Source organism: Nothobranchius furzeri, chromosome 2 (assembly GCF_043380555.1).
Source record: "Nothobranchius furzeri strain GRZ-AD chromosome 2, NfurGRZ-RIMD1, whole genome shotgun sequence".
NCBI lineage: Eukaryota > Metazoa > Chordata > Actinopteri > Cyprinodontiformes > Nothobranchiidae > Nothobranchius > Nothobranchius furzeri.
In genome coordinates, this window is record NC_091742.1 from 17594184 (window position 1) to 17613634 (window position 19451).

Below are 19451 nucleotides of genomic sequence, written 5' to 3' on the forward strand. Positions count from 1 at the left end.
CTGTGGTTTGGCACTCTGGCTTTGGTGGCTGCCTGTGAAGCTCCACATGTTAGTTGAAGGACCACTGACCACTGTTCACCTTTTTTTTTAGTGTAGATGTGCTTGTTTCTGTCTACAAATGATGTATTAACTGTTTCTGAACAAGCAGAAAAAAAGTGTTAAAAGGGTATTAAATTTAACTATTTAACTATTCATGGGCAGCAGTCAATCAGAAAGGTGGAGCAGGTTGTCCGTTAATCAGAAGGTAACAGGTTCGAACTCAGCTCCTGCCATAGAATGCTGCTGTTGGTCAAGACACTCAACTCTCCTTGCCTGCTGTTGGTGGTCGGAAGAACCGCTGACGCCAGTGTTCAGCTGTCAGTGCATCCAGGCCAGCTGTAGTTACATTGTAGCTCATCATTACCAGCATGAAAATGTGTGTATGAATGGTGGATGACTGATTGTGTTGTGAAGCACCTTAGGGGTTGTGAAACCATACCATACCATACCATACCATACCATACCATACCATACCATCATTTATTTATATAGCACCTTTAAAACGCAGCATGGGAGCTGCCCAAAGTGCTGCACAGGCTAAAACAAAACACGACCATTCTAAGGAACTAAAACAGGATAAAAATACCAGTCAAAGCAGATAAAACATGATGAATACTAAGAACACATTAAACCAATAACACAATAAAACACTAAAACAAGTCACTGTCTAAAAGCCAAATCGTAAAAGTGGGTCTTTAGACGAGATTTAAAAACCGCCAGTGATGGAGCCTGCCGAACTTCAATGGGCAACGAGTTCCACAGCTTTGGGGCAGCATGCACAAATGCTCGTTCACCCCGTGATTTGTATCACATCCGCGGCGTACACAGCAGCAAAAGGTCAGCCGACCTCAATGTGCGCGTGGGTGCATATGGAGTGAGCAGGTCAGAGAGATAGGGAGGTGCCAGGTCGTTGAGTGCTTTAAATACAAAAGTCAATAACTTAAACTGTACTCTGAAAATGACAGGGAGCCAGTGAAGATGTGTCAGGACAGGGGTAATATGGCTACGTCGGTGTGTATTTGTCAAGAACCTGGCAGCAGCATTCTGGACGACCTGCAGCCGATTCAGGGCAGAGACCGGAACACCAATGAGGAGGGCGTTTGAATAGTCAAGGCGAGAGGTAATGAAGGCATGGATGACTGACTCCAAATGCCTCCATTTCAGGATTTGTCTGAGGCGAGTCAGACGGCGAAGCTGATAAAAGCAAGACCTCACTACGGAGTTTATCTGTGGGGCCATTGTGAGTTCAGCATCCAGCTTTACACCGACACTTGACACACACTGTTTGGGGTTGAGGGTTAAAAGGTCACAAACAGGGTGAGAGCCATGGTGGTTGCAGGTGTAACGGAACGGAATGACTGTGTTTTCCCTCCTCTGCAAAAGTCTAGTCTGCATGAGATATGGTCTCAAGGTCTCATGCATTCCTTCTAACCTGCTTATTTTCAGCTCAACAAAAGAATGAAGAAAGGACTCTTTTCTTTGAATGAATCAAGGAACTCTATTTTAATAAAACTAATCCAACCAAGTGTTAGTCAATAAATAAGATGTGACCGATCTGTGAAATCAAAATATTAATTACCTTATTATGATCCTATAGAATATAAAGGTACTATGACTTTAAATGTTCCAACAGGACTCATTTCACTTAGCGTTAAAAAGACATAACACATTACTTTCACTGATCCATCCAATCAGAATCTTACAGATCTGACGGAGGCATGGTTTTGATGGTGTTTAGTAATTTTTCATGCGACAATAAACCATAACATCCGAAGCATAAAACTATGCCATGTCAGCTCTAACGCCAGTTCAAAGTGTTCCAGAGAAAGTGACGGAGTGGCCAATCCTGATCTACACTCTTCAACCGAAAGAACCAACGACAAGCTGAAAATTTCGTTTTATTCCAACTGCGGCAACAGCTCCTTTCAGAATAAAAGCTGAACCATCAAGACCCAGGCTTGGGTCTCACCAGACGCCAACAAACTGTCGTGTGCCCGGAAGTAACTCACAGACTGGACTGATCGGAAACGCTGCTTTTCCTACCGGCTCGGTTCCAGAGAAGGTCAAGCTGGACCTCGATATTCCTGATCTAAAGGGGACTTCCTGAAGGGTAGGTAGACCGGCAAATGGTGTCTCATGTGTTTATGAAGCTCCTAACCAAAGCTTAACGCGAAGACATCACCTTCTGTTCCCGTCAGAACTAATCGCATCTTCGGATTTGCTGGTTCTGATTAACATCACACGTCATCCATTCACCATCTCATCCACTTTAGTTACACCATACATTTAGTTTTAAAGTCAGTCTAGTTTAATTTGTTAGTAATAAAATTTTTAACTTTTAAACTTGACTCTCTCTCTTCTGATGTCTCTGAGTGAATACGAAGCTGTTATCTAATCCCTGCAATAAAAAGTTCCAATCATCTGGTTTAAACAACCTCACAGATCCTTAAGGTGGATTTCATATTTCCTATGGAATCCCACGCCTTATGGCTCATTAAATAACACGTGATCTAATTCATTACACGGGGGTCAAAAACAATAAACTCAGACTTCTTTTCATTTAACTTTAAGAAGTTGGATGCCAGCCAGCCCTTCACGTCATCTAAACATTCAGCCAATCGCGAGCCCGCATTCTTCTCATCCATTTCTACATATAGTTGACAGTTAACATGATAACTGATGACAACTGATTATGTGAATAATGAGCTGAAGGGACCAGAGACCCTGTTGATACTCCCTCTCTTCGCAGTCTCACACTGATCAGCTGCTTTCAGCTGCTCCCGCCTAATGACGCTGCTCTGGTAGAAGGTCACAGCATGAAGCGGATCACACAGATGAAAACATCAGAGCTGCTGATGGCGCCACTGAGTCGAGACAGAACTAGAACCTGTGGGTTTTCTACAAAGACCACTTTTATTATTTCACAGCTCAAAGAGCCTCAGAAAATTCATGTTTCAATAACAACACATCCCACAGAAAAGTTCTGATTCTGTGGAAAAAGGTCAAGTCAGATTAAATGCTAAACGAGTCAGATTAAATGCTAAACGAGTCAGATTAAATGTGTGTGTGTCTGCATGTACATGTGCTTATGTGTCATGGTGATGATGATAAGCACATCATAGCCACAGCTGCCCTGGGGCACACTGACAGAGGCGAGGCTGTCCAGGTGCTACGATCCCTCCGACCACCACCAGCAGGTAGGGCGGGTTTAATGTCTTGCCGAAGGACACAACAGCAGAATTCTCTGTCTGGAGCCGGGATTGAACCTGCAACCTTCTGATTACTGGACCACCCACTCCAACTGTTGAGTTACTGCTGTCCTGTATGTGTGTGTGCATGCGTGCACGTGTTTGTATGTGTGTGTGTGTGTGTGTGTGCGCGCGCGCGTGCGTGTGTGTGTGTGTGTGTGTGTGTGTGTGTTGAACTAGTCCAACTGCTAACCCATCAGACAGCCTCAGAGTGATTTTGTGCCTTTTGATCAGCAACAGAACCAGTTTTGTTTTGGATTCTGGGTCACAAACCTGCTGAATAGACATGAGGACATCAGGACTGGGGGACACGAGAACTAAGAAGAGTATAGATGACCAGAGGATTGGATGATAGACCGTACAGAGGTGATTTTGTGTCCTGCTTTATGTCTCACACGTGGTTCTAGTCTGTCTCTGAACAACTTCCAGAATAATTACAGTTTCCTGTGCTGGAGATTCAAAGAGCAGCAGAAACATTTGGTAAATTCAACATGAAGACAAACAAGCAACAAACGACCCAGTGGGTCTTTATTCCAGCTGCACAATGAGCAAAAAGTGACTGAAATAGGGTGAGGAAGAGTTTACTGCAGTCTGAGGGACGCTCATGGCTCCATTACATCACAGGACTTCCTGCTGAGCTTTCATGTGTTCACTGAAAACATCAGCTAATCAAAGGACTCCGGAGGAAGCAGCTCCCAAACACATAAGACGCTTTTATTTGCACAAAAGTAAAAAGACAGATTTTATGTTGTGTTTTGGTTTGGACTCTTAATAAACTTGTGTTTTCCATTCGTTGTTGAAATTCAGTCTCTCCTGATGATCCTCACACACCTGCACGGCTTGTTTCCTGGATCATGACAACATAAGAGGAAGGGAGGTGGCAGAGCTGACTGTAAAGCATCTCCCCCACGTCTCAGGCTGATCTGCTGCCTTTACAAAGGGTTTTTGCCAGGTGGGGGCACTCTCCCTCCATCTGTGGTCAGACAGATGAGGATGAATTCACTTTTGGTCTGCAAAGATATTTTATTTGTTCCTCAGGCTTAACCGTTGAGGAATTCAGTTTTATAAAATTATATTTCTGAGATCTCCGAACAACTTTTAACAAACTCATAGTTTCTACTATCCTTGTTTTTACTGTCATTCACCCTACTATGTTTCCTGCCCAGAAGACTTTATGGAATTGCACACTATTGTTGTCAGTCTGACTGTTTTATTTGAAAGTTCATCAAAATGCTAAAATTCCTGCATATTCATATGAAACATGTCTGTTGACGAGTTAAACGGGATAAACATAAAATAAAAATGTAAACGTAACAAAACAATATTGTTGAGGGGTCTGCTTATGAAATAAAACTAACATTTTGAAAAAGACAAACGATGTAAATGTAAAAAATCACATGGATGTCTACTGAACCAACAGGAAACTAACTTTTAAATTATGTTATCATCGCACCCTCCTTTCCCCATCATTAAATGTGCTGCAGCTTGTTGTAACAAAATTACATCCATACAAAAGTAATTAAAGATATATCTAAATGTGTCATTAATTATTTTTAAACCAGAGTCATCCATGCGTAGGACCTGGCAACCAGAAGGTGCTTTTTTTTATGGCTTATTTATTTTATAAGCAGATCAATACAACATCCCATAGACAATAAAAGTCTAAATTCAAAAACAGCCCAACAGATAAATATGATAAAACCATTTTATAGAACAATAAACAACAACAACAAAAAAAAAAAAAAAGGGGGGGGGGGGGGGGGGGCCTAAATACACACCACAGTCTTCAGTTTTACCAAGAACAAACATTTTAGCTGAGGAGCAGACCGAGGGGGCAAATGTGATATTATCATCATCATCGTACAGTCTTATAGGAAGGGTTGATTTTGACACTTGAAGAAATTATGTTTAAAATAATTGATGAGTCTTTGTTAAAGTTTTGGTTCAACCAGCCACTTTATATATTTAGACAGCTTTTTCCATGTAGGATTGATCACTATTAAAAGCTTGGAAATACCTTCCTGAACTATCATCTTTAAAATTTGATTTAAATTAGCATTAACATTGTTAATAAGTTTTCATCTAATAGATTATCTTCGATTCTTAGGGTTAGGCAGTTCTCAATGCACATGAATAGCCTTACAAACCTCTCGATGTTCCCTTTGGGTACAACCAAAGTTTTATTTCTTTATAAAAAACACAAAATCTAACAGATTTAATTTTGAGAACAATGAATCTGTCACAACCAGAATAACCAATTACTGTTAAATGTGGACTTTTTGTTACCTGTTATCACTCTATTGTGTCAGAAGGTGGGTGCTTTAGTACTGTTGAATGCTACAGCCATCCTTCAGAAACCTACTTTCATAGTTTTCTGTTCTTAGAGTAGCAAAAGTTTCGGTTAGAACCCCGTTTTGCAACAATGGAACTAAAAAAGAAACAGAAAGAACCTTTCGGTTTTTCCGACCACCAGGGGCGCTGTAGGCTGCTGCTGCTCCTTCAAACTCACCGGAAGTTCGGGACATAAACCGGAAAAACTACCTGGAGGTTTGTTTTCCGCAGCACGTAGCTGGTCTCTGTTACAAACAAGGGTTTTAATCCTTAACTGTTCGTTTCGTTTTTAATCTTATCGACAGATTCGTTAGCAGAAATGGGAGTCCCGGCGTTTTTCCGCTGGCTGAGCAGAAAGTACCCGTCCATCATCGTTCACTGTTTGGAGGAGAAGGTGAGCATTGTCCCGGGATCCCGCCGGTTCGGTATTTTTTCATCGGTCGGTTGGAATAACTCCGCTCCGTTATTAGCCGAAACTAATTCAATTTAGTACGGAGCCCGGCAGGGGTCAAAAAGCCTGCACCTGGATACTGTAACCACTTAACCCCAACTGTTATTTAATTAGGGGCAAAACTTTGTAAAGGAAAACTGCAAAATTGTGGGAAAATGTTCATGTTCGTAAATGTTGCGTGAAGGTTCATTGTGTCACAAGATGCCCTTCATAAGGCATTAGCATCCACGTGGGAATCGTGATAAACTCAAACAGGAAGTGTGTGTGGAAACGGAAACAAACCTGTGTTTTAGTGGTTTCTGTTCTAGAGCGTTGTGTTCTGAATCACAATCAGTGTGTGCGACAATCACAACATTAGGAAACTACGGCGGTACGTGGTGCACAAAAAAAAAAAAAACTATAAGCAAAACTAAAATGAAGTTGGTCGTTCTGACGGACTGGAATTAGAACCCCACACATGCAGGTGCGCAGACATCTTAAACGTTACACACAGAGGTCATCACGGAGGTAACAAAAAGATTCCTATCAGAACATCTGAGCTACATCATACCTGGACACCATGATCAGTGCAGCTGAGGAGCTGTGAGAGCTGGGTCACAGGCCAGAACCAGAAGGCAGCTGGTCAAATGTTCCTACCCTATAAAATCAATATGTTGCTGCTCAGCTTGTTTAGACTAAATATTCATGACAGTTAAATAGTGAATTTTTATTTATTATTATGTGAGAAATGAAAATGATGCGAGGAAACGATTATGACCATTTTTAAACCCTGGTGGTTAAAATGAAAAGAAAAAAAACATGTCTAGCTAACCTCTGGTTTAGGTATTGTTTCTATATCTGCTGGTAATATTGATAATAACTTGTCTAATTAAGGCTCATCCAGAAAATAAAACCTGGCGCAGCACCTGTTGGTGGAGTCATGTTTGTGGACGCCTACCATGGGGGTGGGGGGTTGCACACATTCCACTGCTGTTTCTCACCAGTATCAGCTGATGGAGGGCTCTAGTTTTGTTGCGCCGTTCATGCCAGCAGACACGGTAGGGTCGGGGAGGGGGTGGGGCATGACGCTTAGCCTGGTGGACCGCCAGGCTAATAAAGCGCTGGGGGGAAACCTGGTGTAGGTACAAGTCAGAGCGAGTCAGTTCAGGTGCAAACACAACACAGGGTCATGTGACTGGAACAAAGCAGCTAGAGTGGGCGGGTCTACGATTGTTGTTCATGAGTCCGACAGCAGATGGGAAGAAACTGTTGTTGTGGCGAGAGGTTCTGGTCCAAATGGATCAGAGCCTCCTGCCAGATGGGAACGTGCCGACGAGACTGTGTCTGGGGTGAGACGGGTCAGCTGTGATCCGACCTGCATGCCTCAATGACCTGGAGGTGTACAGGTCCTGTATGGAGGGGAGCTTGCAGCCAATGACCTTCTCAGCAGAGCGTACAACACGCTGCAGCTTCTTCTGGTCCCTGATGGTAGCTCCAGTGTACCAAGCATACCATTCTCAATCTAACTGGAGTAGCTGTGCAGGCTACTTTCTAATTTAATCTTGAAAAATGCTTCCTGTTAATGTAGATAAAAGGGAATCTTTTTATTCGACATCGAATGATTAATCTTCAGGGTGGCTTGATCCTGAGTGTCCCAGCGAGCTGCTGCCTAACCAGGCAAGAGGCTTGTCCACCAGGGACACGTGGAGACGGTCACACTCTCATTAACCATTAAATATACAGATCAACATATCAGATTAGTGTTTGTAACCACAGACATCCTCCTAGTACCTTCATGTGTTACCTTCCTGATCATTAGGAGAGAAACGGCTAAACTCCTGCGGGTATACCACGTAGAGAGCTCAGAACATCGGGTCTATCCTGATAAATCCCTGCTGGACTAAGTGTGCCTGTGCACTCAAGGTTTTGCCGGTATCACTAACAAAGCTCAGGTAGTTTCAGTCAGCAAAGCGAGAAATGGCAAGCAAGGCTCTCATGCACCTGCAGGCAGACCCTGTTAATCGATGCCAGATAAATGAGAATGAAAGGAAAGGACAGAGCCTCGTTCTTCATCCAGACGGAGCGATAATTATTCATCCACGCCTACGAGGACTACAGAGATATCTGAACTAAAACAGAGGGCATCAGCTGTTTGATTAAAGCTGTGTAGCTGGAGCTGTTTAGTCACGTCAGTTTACACGTTTCCACGGCAACGCCAGATGTCCGCTTCAGCTCCTGTTTCTCGTCTTATTTTATTTAACTTTTCATCATTGATGTGGTTTTCGTGTTCTGCTCCAGAGTCTGGATGTTTAGAGACTGGAGGACTTTGTTCCTGCTGAGCAGCTGTGAGTTTTAACGGTCACATGACCCTACCGTTAACGCTGTAAACCGTTTAGCTCTCATGTTACTCACCGTTACGTCACGTATGTCATTCAGAACAAACATCAGCGTGTTTGCCTCGTGTGACCAGAGTACATAACTAGCTTACATGTGTTGTTAGCAGCTGTAAGCTAGTTTAAAGCTATTTAACATAAAGAGGACAGCGTGTTAATGATACGGGTCCATCCCAGACTAAAGCTGATGTATAATTATAATTATTAATGATGCTGACACCAGGGGATCCGACGCTCCTGGCTGCAAATGAAGATTAAAGATTATCTGTAGCACGGATGGTCCACACGTCAGCAGTCAGGGACCATCGACAGCTCTGAGGGTCTGCTTTACCGTCAAGATAAAAGATATTAAAGTTAGTTTATTTACCAGATTAATAATTCTGTTATATCAAATAATGTTAGTTAAGATTTAACACAAAGAAAATGTTTTATGCTTTAAAAATATTAGTTTCTTGTTGCTTCAGTCAGCAGCCTTTTTTTAATCATAAATGCATTTTATTCTAATTATTTTATTTTTGTCCAGAGAGAAATGGACACACACACACACACACACACACACACACTAATTTAGAAAGCAAAACTCAACATTTAAAAGCAGCCAAATCCATCTTAATTCATACATTAACCCTAAAACACTGCTCACCTCTACACACTTTTATATAATAAATGTAAATACCCATAAATAAGCATATATAGATATGTGCACATACATGTACACATACATACAGCTATACTTAGCTAAAGTAAATGGTCTATTAGAAATCTGAAATCTTATGTTGTTATTTTCAAACAACACATATCCTTGTAGTGCGTTACATACCACCAGTGCTTGATTCCACACACAGGGAGCATACATCGTCCCTGTTTTGTCTTGTAAAATAACTGTAGATCTGCCCAAAAAAAAAAAAAAAATATATAATATATATATATATATATATATATATATATATATATATATATATATATATTATTAGTTACTTGTGGTATTTTTGTCATTATTATGTTTCTATTAAATGCTGTTAAAGAATATTCCAAACACTCTTTCTTTCAGCCAGATCAACTTTTCATGTGTAGTGTTTATACTGCTTCCATATGGACAACGCAAAGCAATGCGAGCTGCTTTGTTTTGGGCTGTCTGCAACCTATGAAGATTATTCTCATTTGTGTGGGTGACAGATCATCTGCTGCTGTGGCCCCCAGACTCTGGACCTCTCTCCCCCTGAGCCTGAGATCAGTGGACTCAGTGGTCTCCTTTAAACTCACCTGTTTAGGCTTTGGTGGGACCTTCATCACCACCCTGTCCTTGTTCTGCTCTTTCTACCAATTTCACCTTTCCCAGGATCCACTGATTACCACTTTCTTATTCGTTTTCTCTTTTCCTTTTCTTAAATTTTTTAATGAGTTTTATTTATTTATTCTACTTAGTGTGCCTCTATTCCAGTCTTGTGATTGGTCCAGCATCCAGCCACCTGAAAAGCTTAAATAAAAGAAACTGTTCTTATTTAAATTTTTAGCATCCATTTTGTTGCCACCACATCAGATGTCTATCAGTATGCTGGTGAAGGTTCTCAGTCATCCAGGTCATGGTAATCCAAATGCCAAAATGATCATGTCAGTTCTCATCCCACTCATGTAGTTTTCCTGTAAATAGACTTTCATGCTGATTTAACATCTCTGTACCTCACAGACAGACCACACCATGTTTATTCCCAGTAGCAGCATTCAGACGGTGTGTGGGGGTTTACAACAGGTGCTTTAGTGTTGTCCCTGCTGTCAAAAACACAAACCTCTGTATCTGTTCTTGGGAATATTTTAGTATTTTCCTGCTTAAAAAACAAATATGAACCGTATATTCTATTTTGTCCTCGCAGGGGAAAGAGTGTAATGGAGTTCGTATTCCTGTGGACACTACCAAGCCCAACCCCAATGAGGTGGAATTTGACAATCTATACTTGGACATGAATGGGATCATCCATCCGTGCACACATCCTGAAGACAAGTAGGAAACTATTCATTCGCTTGATTTATGTAGTTTTTTCCAGCAGCACTCCTCAGTTTGACTGAAATAAGTTTGGTCCGCTTTGACAGCCTTTAACAACAGCACAGTTTGGTATTTCGACCCAATTTTTCAGTACCTGCTTTGTGGTAGTTCCTATCATGCTGACTTGGTCTGGAAATGCAATGTCGACAACTGTCGATTATTGATTGATTACGGGGTCATTTCCTGTTTCAGAGTCTGTAAAAAAGCCAGAGAATGAGCCGAATGTTCAACATCACCACCATTGTTGTGCTGTGTTGTGTTTCTGTGTGACACACAGATTACCTCACACTGCTTGTTATGCACCCCTTGTTATGACTAAATAACTAAATTTTAGGGTTATCAGTGCACAGCACCTTATTCCAAAATGAAGCTGCCTTGTTCAAATGTGCTTTAGCATGCCTCAAGCTGCTCGGTTTGTTCTGTACCGGAACCTGCAACCTTGTTCCTGTTCAGTCTCTCCAGCTGCCTCTTCACCTGACTTCTAGAGACAGATAGGTGGGAGGGGGAGGTAAATGGGGCAGCAGCATCTCCTGACTTGGTTGAAGACAGATTTATAGAACCAGAAGAGTCCATGACTGCGTTGGAGGACAAAAGAGCTGGCGTGCGACAGGAAAATGTTGGATCAGAGGAGGATGGGGTATCTGATTGGCTGGGGACAGGCAAGGAGGATGCTGGGTTTGTTCCTGAACTGAACCTATTGAAGAACTTGTTCAGTTCATTGGCTGTGTCCAGGCTGCCATCTGTGCAATCCTTCCTCTGCTTGAAGCCTGTGATCTTCTCCATCCCTGACCAGACATCTGATATTGTTCCTCTGTAGTTTGTTCTCCAGCTTCTTCCTGTATGCCTCTTTGCTGTCTCTGATCTTGATCTTCAGTTGCTTCTGTATACTCCTCAATAATTCCCTGTCTCCCTCTTTGAAGGCTCCTTTTTTCTCATTTAGCAGATTCTTTACTAGTGATCCAGGGTTTATTAGCAAAGCATCTCACTGTTCTGGTGGGTATGATATTGTCCACACAGAAGTTTATATAGTCAGTGACACATACAGTCATGGTATTGATGTCCTGTTCATATCCTTGGCAGAGAGTCATCCAATCTGTGGTCTCAAAATTACCCTGCAGGGCTTCTTCAGCGTCCTGTGACCATTTTCTCACAGTTCTTCTTGTCACAGGTTGCCTCTGAACAAGTGGTTTGTATTCTGGGCAGAGAAAAACAAGATTGTGATTTGATTGTCCCAGAGGAGGTCTTGTTTTGGACATGTATGCATTCTTTACATTTGCATAACACAAATCCAATGTCTTGTTTTCTCTGGTGGAGCAGCTGACGAACTGTTGAAATGTTGAAAGTGCAGCAGAGAGCGAGGCATGATTAAAATCACCAGATATAGCCACAAATGCATTGGGGTGCTGGGTTTGTAGCTTAGCGACAACAGAACTGATGGCACTACATGCATTTTCAGCAATGGCTGAAGGTGGAATATAAACGGTTGCCAAGACAACACTGGTGAACTCTCTTGGCAAATAATATGGGCGACAACTTATTGCCAAGAGTTCAACATCTGGGCTTCAGAGATGACATTTCACTGAAACATGACCTGGATGGCACCATCTGTTGTTGACAAGCACTGCCACTCCACCTCCTTTTCTTTTCCCGCTCCTCTTCAGATCTCTGTCTGCTCGTACAGTCAGGAATCCTGGCAGAGAGACGCTGGAATCGGGGATATGGTCCTGCAGCCATGTCTCAGTGAAACACATAACACTACACTGCCGATACTCTGGCTGAGTCCTTGAAAGGGCTTGGAGTTCATCCATCTTGTTGGCCAGTGATCTCACATTGCCTATTATGATCGATGGAAGAGATGGTTTGAATTTCCTCTTTCTCTCTCTCCGTTTTGCTCCCGCTCTGCACCCACGCTTCTTGCGTTTTAGCTCATTTGGGATTTGTGGCTTCAGTTGAGGTATTATTTCAGCCTTCCCAATGTTAATCAGCTGCTCCCGACTGTTAACCAGTTTGTTGCCATGGTTACGCATATCATAACAAATGCTCAAAAGGTGAAAAGTGTGAAAAAATAGCAGTAAAAATCCTCCAAGCTTCACAGCACCAGAAACAGAAAAGTAAAATGTCCCAAAAATACAGTTTTTCTTGAGAAGCTAGAAGAACAAATGTCAAAGAAAAGGCTAAACTTACATACAGTCAACAGAGCTACTCCAGCATGCAGCCACCCAGAGCAGCGCAGTTCCGGAATATATGCTCCCGCTCCCAGTATAAAAGGACCAATATACTTATAGCTCATAGCTTATGACCCCATGGCTATAGACCTTGGTTTAACTCATTTAAGTCTAACCAGTACAGTCCCAAATACCTATATCTTGCAAATACTGACAGCAAGAATTATACAGTGGCATTTATAATAAATAACTGCAAATAAATTGATGTTCACAAAATGTTGCATAACATTTATTTAGTTGTGTCAATGTGCTGTAGGAGAGTGTACTAGCACCGTGTCCTCAGAGAGATTAGTTGTTATTTATCAGCGTGAGGAACTTGTTTCTATCTATTTCTACCATATTTATAAAATATTTATGTACAGGTCCATCAGTTAATGTAATAATTGTCCCAACCACAGCTGCACCCCCCCACCTGGTCTCACAATCAGTGTTGCTAACTTAGCGACTTTGTCGCCATTTCTAACAACTTTTCAGACCCCCTTAATGACTTTTTTTTTTCCAAAAAAGTGCCTAGCGACAAATCTGGCGACATTTCTGACCCCCTCAGCTACTTTGACTACAACTTTGTAGCCGACTTTACCTGCAGATTAGCGAGGCATCTGAAGCGACAGGACCGTCCTTTCTTTCAAAGGATCAGAAAGAAAATGATCTGCGCATGTGCATGCAGCACGATCACGCTACCCCTATTGACCAATCAAACCTTTTGTGGGTTTTCACAAGTCCATTATTTGAGATAGCCACCGGAGCTGCAGAAAGGGCGACCACTCCTTCCGCCATCCTGCCGCATTTCGGCAGCTTAGCTCGGCTGGCACTGGCAGGCAGCGTCGCACTCACACATGGCTTCTCGCACCACTTGTGGTGCATTCAAGGAACATTGGAACTCTATGATGAGTTCAATAACGTAGCACATTTAAAACTTTTATAAAAAAACAGAATAATACTGTAAGGCAAACACCTCAGGTCATTGGCAGTTTGCATGTTACGTTTCTGAATACTAAATACGGCCTGCTTCTTTTTACACAAAAGTGCTAAAACCAAACAAAAACAAAAAAAAATATATATATATTATCTTTTAGTTCAATAAATAGCACTGAATCACAACAGAAGAATACATCTCAAAGCACTTGAAAACTACAAGAGAAAATTCATTTTAATTCAATCATACACACATTCCTATCAATTTAATATTTTTGTGTTTGAGTTCCATTCTCTTCAGACAAAATAGAAATATTCCTTCCATTTTTTGTGCCATCTTTCCTTGATGTTTTAAAGGCTGCTGTTTTGTATTCTATGGGTTTTTATTTTAATAAAATATAAAAAAAAATAAATTAAATAATTTTTTTGAATAAAATCACGTGGGTTTTATTTGATTTACACTACAAGACCAGTGACGTCATGGCGCAAACGTGGCAAATCAGATGACGTCATTGCGTCGTATGCAAATTAGCACGTGACGTCATCTGGCGACATCTAGTGACTTTTGGGGGGAACTTCAGCTATTTTCAGTCAAAAACAGTTGGCAACACTGCTCACAGTAATCAGGGGCAAGCTGCACGTGTGTTTAGCGCACTGCACGCGCACATTTAGCCGTTTTTAGCAGCTCAGGAGCCCGCATGGTTAATCCAGCAGGGAGCTGGCTCTGAGAGCCGTTTCTTTAGCGACTGGCACATCACTACATCATTCCCTTTTCTAATGTCCTGAAGAACGGTCTGGAGTGCAGGCGGAGTGTTTAGCTAACCTGCAGGAAATGTCAACGACAGTTATCCAGATAGTAGCAAAGGGTTACCAGAGATGTTTCTGAGGTGTTCGCTAGGTACTTTTAAGATTTAAAAAGTCAAGAAGGGGGTCTGAAAAGCTGTTGGAAATAGCGTCAAAGTCGCCAAGTTGGCAATACTGTGGGTGGAGCGCTTCATTTGCAACTCAGGGCAGCGCAAGTAGGAGGAGCAAATAATCTGCTTGTTTTGTTTTTGTAATTGGGATAAAAATTCAATTAATTGAGCAGCCCTACTTGATCCTCAGTTCTTCAGTTTCCGTTTTCCTCAGGTTGTTGTTCCTTATAGCAGATTCTGTAGCAGTGATGAAGTCTACCGTGTGGATGTGTCGTGGAGAAATAGCAAAATTGAGTCCTTTGGCTAGAATGTCCTTCTCTGTTTGGATGATTTCTGTCTGACAAGTTCTTCACCCACTGGTCCTGGATGTCCATCTGGTTAGTGTCATCTGGTGGTGATACTTGTTCTGTGTAACACGAAGCGGTACAAGTGATAATGCTGCAGGATTTCATAATTTTATTCTTCTCCGCAGCAGCACTGCAGGTGCTCTCCATGTCCTTAATGTGCGTAAGCCAGGTCCTTAGTCAACTTAAAGTTGCACACTTTTTTCCACTAAGGCCTAGTCCACACGTAGCCGGGTTTTTTAAAAAACGAATATCCGCCCCTCCAAAAACTTGCATCCACACCACCTCGTTTAAAAAAAAACTCTGTCCACACGTACCCTGATAAATACGTTGTTAAGGACATGCCAGACCTGTAGGCGGCAGTACTTCCCCCATTCTTAACCTCGTCCTTCGTCTGTGGTCTTCCGCAAGGAGCAGTAATTCCGCTTGCAAAAACAAACAAGCAAAAAGCGCTCGGACAATTGATAAAGCGAGCGCAGCTCTGAGGGCATCCATGCTGTCGGCTAGTGTAAACACAGGTCGCACACGTGATGTCAGCATTTTTTGTCGCGGAAAGTGACGTTGCAGACCTTAAAACTCCGGTTTTGTCTGTCCACACGCAGACACCCAAAACGGAGAAAACGCAGATCTTCACTTTGGCCGGAGTTTTTAAAAAGATCCGTTTTCGTGTGAAAAAACTCCGTTTTCGTGTGGATGACAGGCCAAAACGTAGAAAAATATCTACGTTTTGGCAGATCCCCGGCTACGTGTGGACAGGGCCTAAGTTTTCTTTCATAAATCCCAAAGTTTGTGTGGAAAGTTGCTTACGCAGTTTTCCGACCCCGTTTTGTGCATAAGCAAGCTTGATAAATGAGGCCCCAGGTTGTCTTAATTTGAACTCTAACCCTGACCTGGATGACTGAGAACCTTCACCAGCAAAAGGCTGTCCAACCATTTGCATCCCACTGTACATGTCATAGTCATTTTGTTTATTATTGTTGAACTTTCTTTACTGTAAAATGTTTTCTGTGATGGTCGTTTTCTTCTTTGTTGTAAAAAAAGCTGGATTGTATAAATGATGCAAATTTAAACAAGACTGAATCAGATTGATGATTTTGGATTAACGGGTTTGATGTGAGGAAATGAGAGGATTTTAAAAAACACAATTTTTCCTGTTTTTTCTCTTTTTTTAGACCTGCTCCCAAAAACGAGGATGAAATGATGGTTGCCATCTTTGAATACATCGATCGGCTGTTCAACATCGTTCGTCCCAGGAGGGTTCTGTACATGGCCATAGATGGAGTGGTGAGGTTTCATTTGGGTTGATATGTGTGGAAAAGCTCAGCAAGTTTAAATATTTTAAGTTTTCTTCATGAATCAGATGAATGCATAAAGAGGACTAGAAGTCGACGAACGTGTGACACCTGCCGTGTTGGTGGCTGAAACTTGTGGATGTATCTGGTTCAACAGCTTTTTAGATCGGTGTTGCTTTTGATTCCCTCCCATATTTGCATTGTTGGGTCTGACAGCCTGCTGGTAGATGGGTACATCTTTAAATTGGGATCAGGAACAATTTTGGAGTTTTAGTTTTGATGGGACCAAATGTTTCTGCTGGTTCCACAATAGCAGAACCTGTTCTGGATCTGATTGACACCTGTTTAACTTTGCTCAGGCTCCACGAGCCAAAATGAACCAGCAGCGCTCTCGGCGGTTTCGTGCCTCAAAAGAAGGAGTGGAGCTGATGGAGGAGAAGAGTCGTGTGAGGGAGGAGATCATCCAGAGAGGTGTGTAGAACGTGGTTCTCTCCATACTTCTGCTAGATACAAACAGACGTTTATTTTATTTATTTGATAGAATTCAGATCACCTTCAAAGTCAGCCCCACACCCAGAGCCGTTTCAAGGCATTTTCTATTCAGTTTATTTAAAAAGTGGAAAAGGCACAGATTACCCAGATGTGAACACAATTAACCTACCAGGGCTGGGCCAGGCCCACCCAGATGTTGTAACGTGAAGGAAGAAGTTACATTTACTGAAGGATCAATCAGATTGATATTCCATATGAATATGAAATATCAATCTGATTGATCTTTGAATGTTTGATTTAAAATGAACTTAGATTCTTTGGACTAGCAGGGAAACACACACTTCATATTAATTCTGATTTAAATCAAACCAGTGTGAAACCATGTGAAAGCTCCAATTTTTTCCCGTACTTCAGCTGAATGTTGTTTTCTCTGCAGGAGGTTTTCTTCCACCTGAGGACATCAAAGAGCGGTTTGACAGCAACTGCATCACTCCAGTAAGTCGTCTGTTCCAGGAAGAGTTCTGGTTCCTGAGCTGGACAGGTAGTGAGTGAGTGAGTGTGTGTGTGTGTGTGCGTGCGTGTGCGTGTGCGTGTGTGCGTGTGAAAATGCAGGGAACAGAGTTCATGGACAACCTGGCTCGGTGTTTACGATACTACGTGGCTGACAGACTCAGCAACGACCCAGGATGGAAGAACATCGTTGTGAGTCCGATTTTAAATCCGAGCGGTGGTTCTGGTGGGCCTGCTATTATCTGGACTTAGGTTCTGGTTTGATTTAACTCAGGTGTTCCTGTCAGACGCCAGTGTTCCAGGGGAAGGTGAACACAAGATCATGGATTTTATCCGGAGGCAGAGAGGTAAATTGCTACCATGTACAAACAAGAGTCCAGTAAGGACCAGGACATTTGACCCATCAACTCTTTATTTCCACAGCTCAGCCCAACCACGACCCCAACACACACCACTGCCTGTGTGGAGCCGACGGTAACTGTCCTTAAGGATTCAACCCGGACATCTTTCATTAGAATAACTGTGTTTTTTCTTCATGCCAGCTGACCTTATCATGCTGGGCCTGGCCACTCACGAACCCAACTTCACCATCATCAGGGAGGAGTTCAAGCCCAACAAACCTCGACCCTGTGCTCTCTGTGGACAGATGGGTCACGAGCTTAAGGAATGTGCAGGTGTGGCCAGAGAGAAGCAGGGAAAGGTGAGTCTGACTGTACTCTCCCTCCCCTATCTGTCTCTGTGTCCAGCTCTGTTTCCCTGGAAATTGACCTGATTTTTAAAGAACAAGATCTGAAGTATTTTTGCTTAGGTTCTGGATACTGATGATGTTCTTTACAGCTGTAGAGGACAAATCTTTCACATGTGAAGTTGGACAATTCTGGATCTACTTATCCTTCTGTTTCATTTCTCTTCATTGGAGGAATTTCTAAGTGAAGTTGTATTTTAGAAACCGTGATTTCTTTGACACCGTATAGTTTATACGACGTGCCCTTAGTGTCTCACCATGTTCAACATGGATGATTTTAAATATCTTATTTCCTTCTTGCCTTTCAGAACGATGAGTTTGCAGACTCAATGCCAGCAGCTGAGCAGGAGTTCATCTTTATCCGACTGTGTGTCCTGAGGGAGGTCAGTCACACAGATGTTCTCCAGCTCAGTCCAGAAGTTCTGGGGTTTTCAGTAGGGATGCACTGATAGGGGTATCAGAGCTATGTGCAGGTTCATCTAACATGCAATATTAGTTTGACCTCTGACCCCGTAAGTGGTGCTAATTAAACATAAAATTAATGTCAATCAATCAAAGCTTTATTCATAAAGCGCCTTCCGCGACGCTGTCGGGAAGCCCAAGGTGTTGAACATGGTACATGAGAAATGTGAAACATGATGAATAAATCGAAAATAAAAGCAATTCAAATAGTGCAAAAAAGGTAAAACATTAAAGTAGAAGACAAATGGGTTAAACAAGGGAGAAAGAGACCAATGAAAACAGGGAAATAAAATCAACATAAAAGAGGGCCAAATTCAAACACGTTCAGGGAACGCCAAGCGGAGGAGGTGGGTTTTTAGGCGACTCATAAAGGTTGGCAGAGATGGGGACAGCCTAACTGAGGGTGGCAACTGGTACCAGAGTGACGGTGCTAGGACTGAGAAAGCCCGGTCCCTGCGAGTACGACACTTAGAACGAGGGACAGCGAGCAGCCCTTGGTCAGAGGAGCGCAGAGTGCGTGATGGGGAATGTCTGTTCAGGAGTGTGTCTAGATGGGGGAGCACCACCCTGGAAGAAATTGTACACAAAGACGAGGAGTTTAAAGTGTGAACGATAACAGACCGGAAGCCAGTGCAGGGAGGCCAGAACCGGACTGATGTGGTCCCGTTTCTTGTGGTGATTACCTATAAATCAGAGAAAGTAAATCTTAAGGGACAACTTGGATGGTTTTCTCCTTATTTTAATGGTTTCCTGAAATTTGTTCTTTTTTTTTTCCGTAAATGACAATTAAACCAGTGAGCCAACTTTCTGTGCTTAATAACCTTTTTTAAAGGGGCAACATCATCTAATGCCACACATAAAGAAGAAGCAACATTATGAACTAAATCATCAATTTGTGAGGGGCTAGAAATGAAAATATTGCCCTCTGCTACGTTCCTCTGAGATGCTGAGGACAGTAAAGATGGAACAGTTGATTTAAAAGATGCAACAGCATTGTCAGTTAGAGACAGACTATAGTGAAATTTACTTTCTTGTCTCGAGAACTCGGTTATAAAAAAACTCAAAGGTTA

The 19451-nt window shown here is 42.3% G+C and overlaps 1 protein-coding gene across 1 annotated transcript in view; it reads left to right on the forward strand.

Moving 5' to 3' along the window:
* Positions 1–5802: 5802 nt before the first annotated feature.
* Positions 5803–19451, forward strand: part of xrn2 (5'-3' exoribonuclease 2) — a 64106-nt gene continuing 50457 nt past the window's right edge. The window contains exons 1-11 of the mRNA XM_070548852.1: positions 5803–5834; positions 5924–6012; positions 10313–10440; positions 16053–16164; positions 16532–16643; positions 17101–17159; positions 17277–17366; positions 17449–17521; positions 17598–17648; positions 17717–17874; positions 18228–18302. Coding sequence (XP_070404953.1) covers positions 5938–6012; positions 10313–10440; positions 16053–16164; positions 16532–16643; positions 17101–17159; positions 17277–17366; positions 17449–17521; positions 17598–17648; positions 17717–17874; positions 18228–18302 — 933 coding nt within the window. The 5' untranslated portion in view covers positions 5803–5834; positions 5924–5937. The remainder of the gene's footprint in view (positions 5835–5923; positions 6013–10312; positions 10441–16052; positions 16165–16531; positions 16644–17100; positions 17160–17276; positions 17367–17448; positions 17522–17597; positions 17649–17716; positions 17875–18227; positions 18303–19451) is intronic.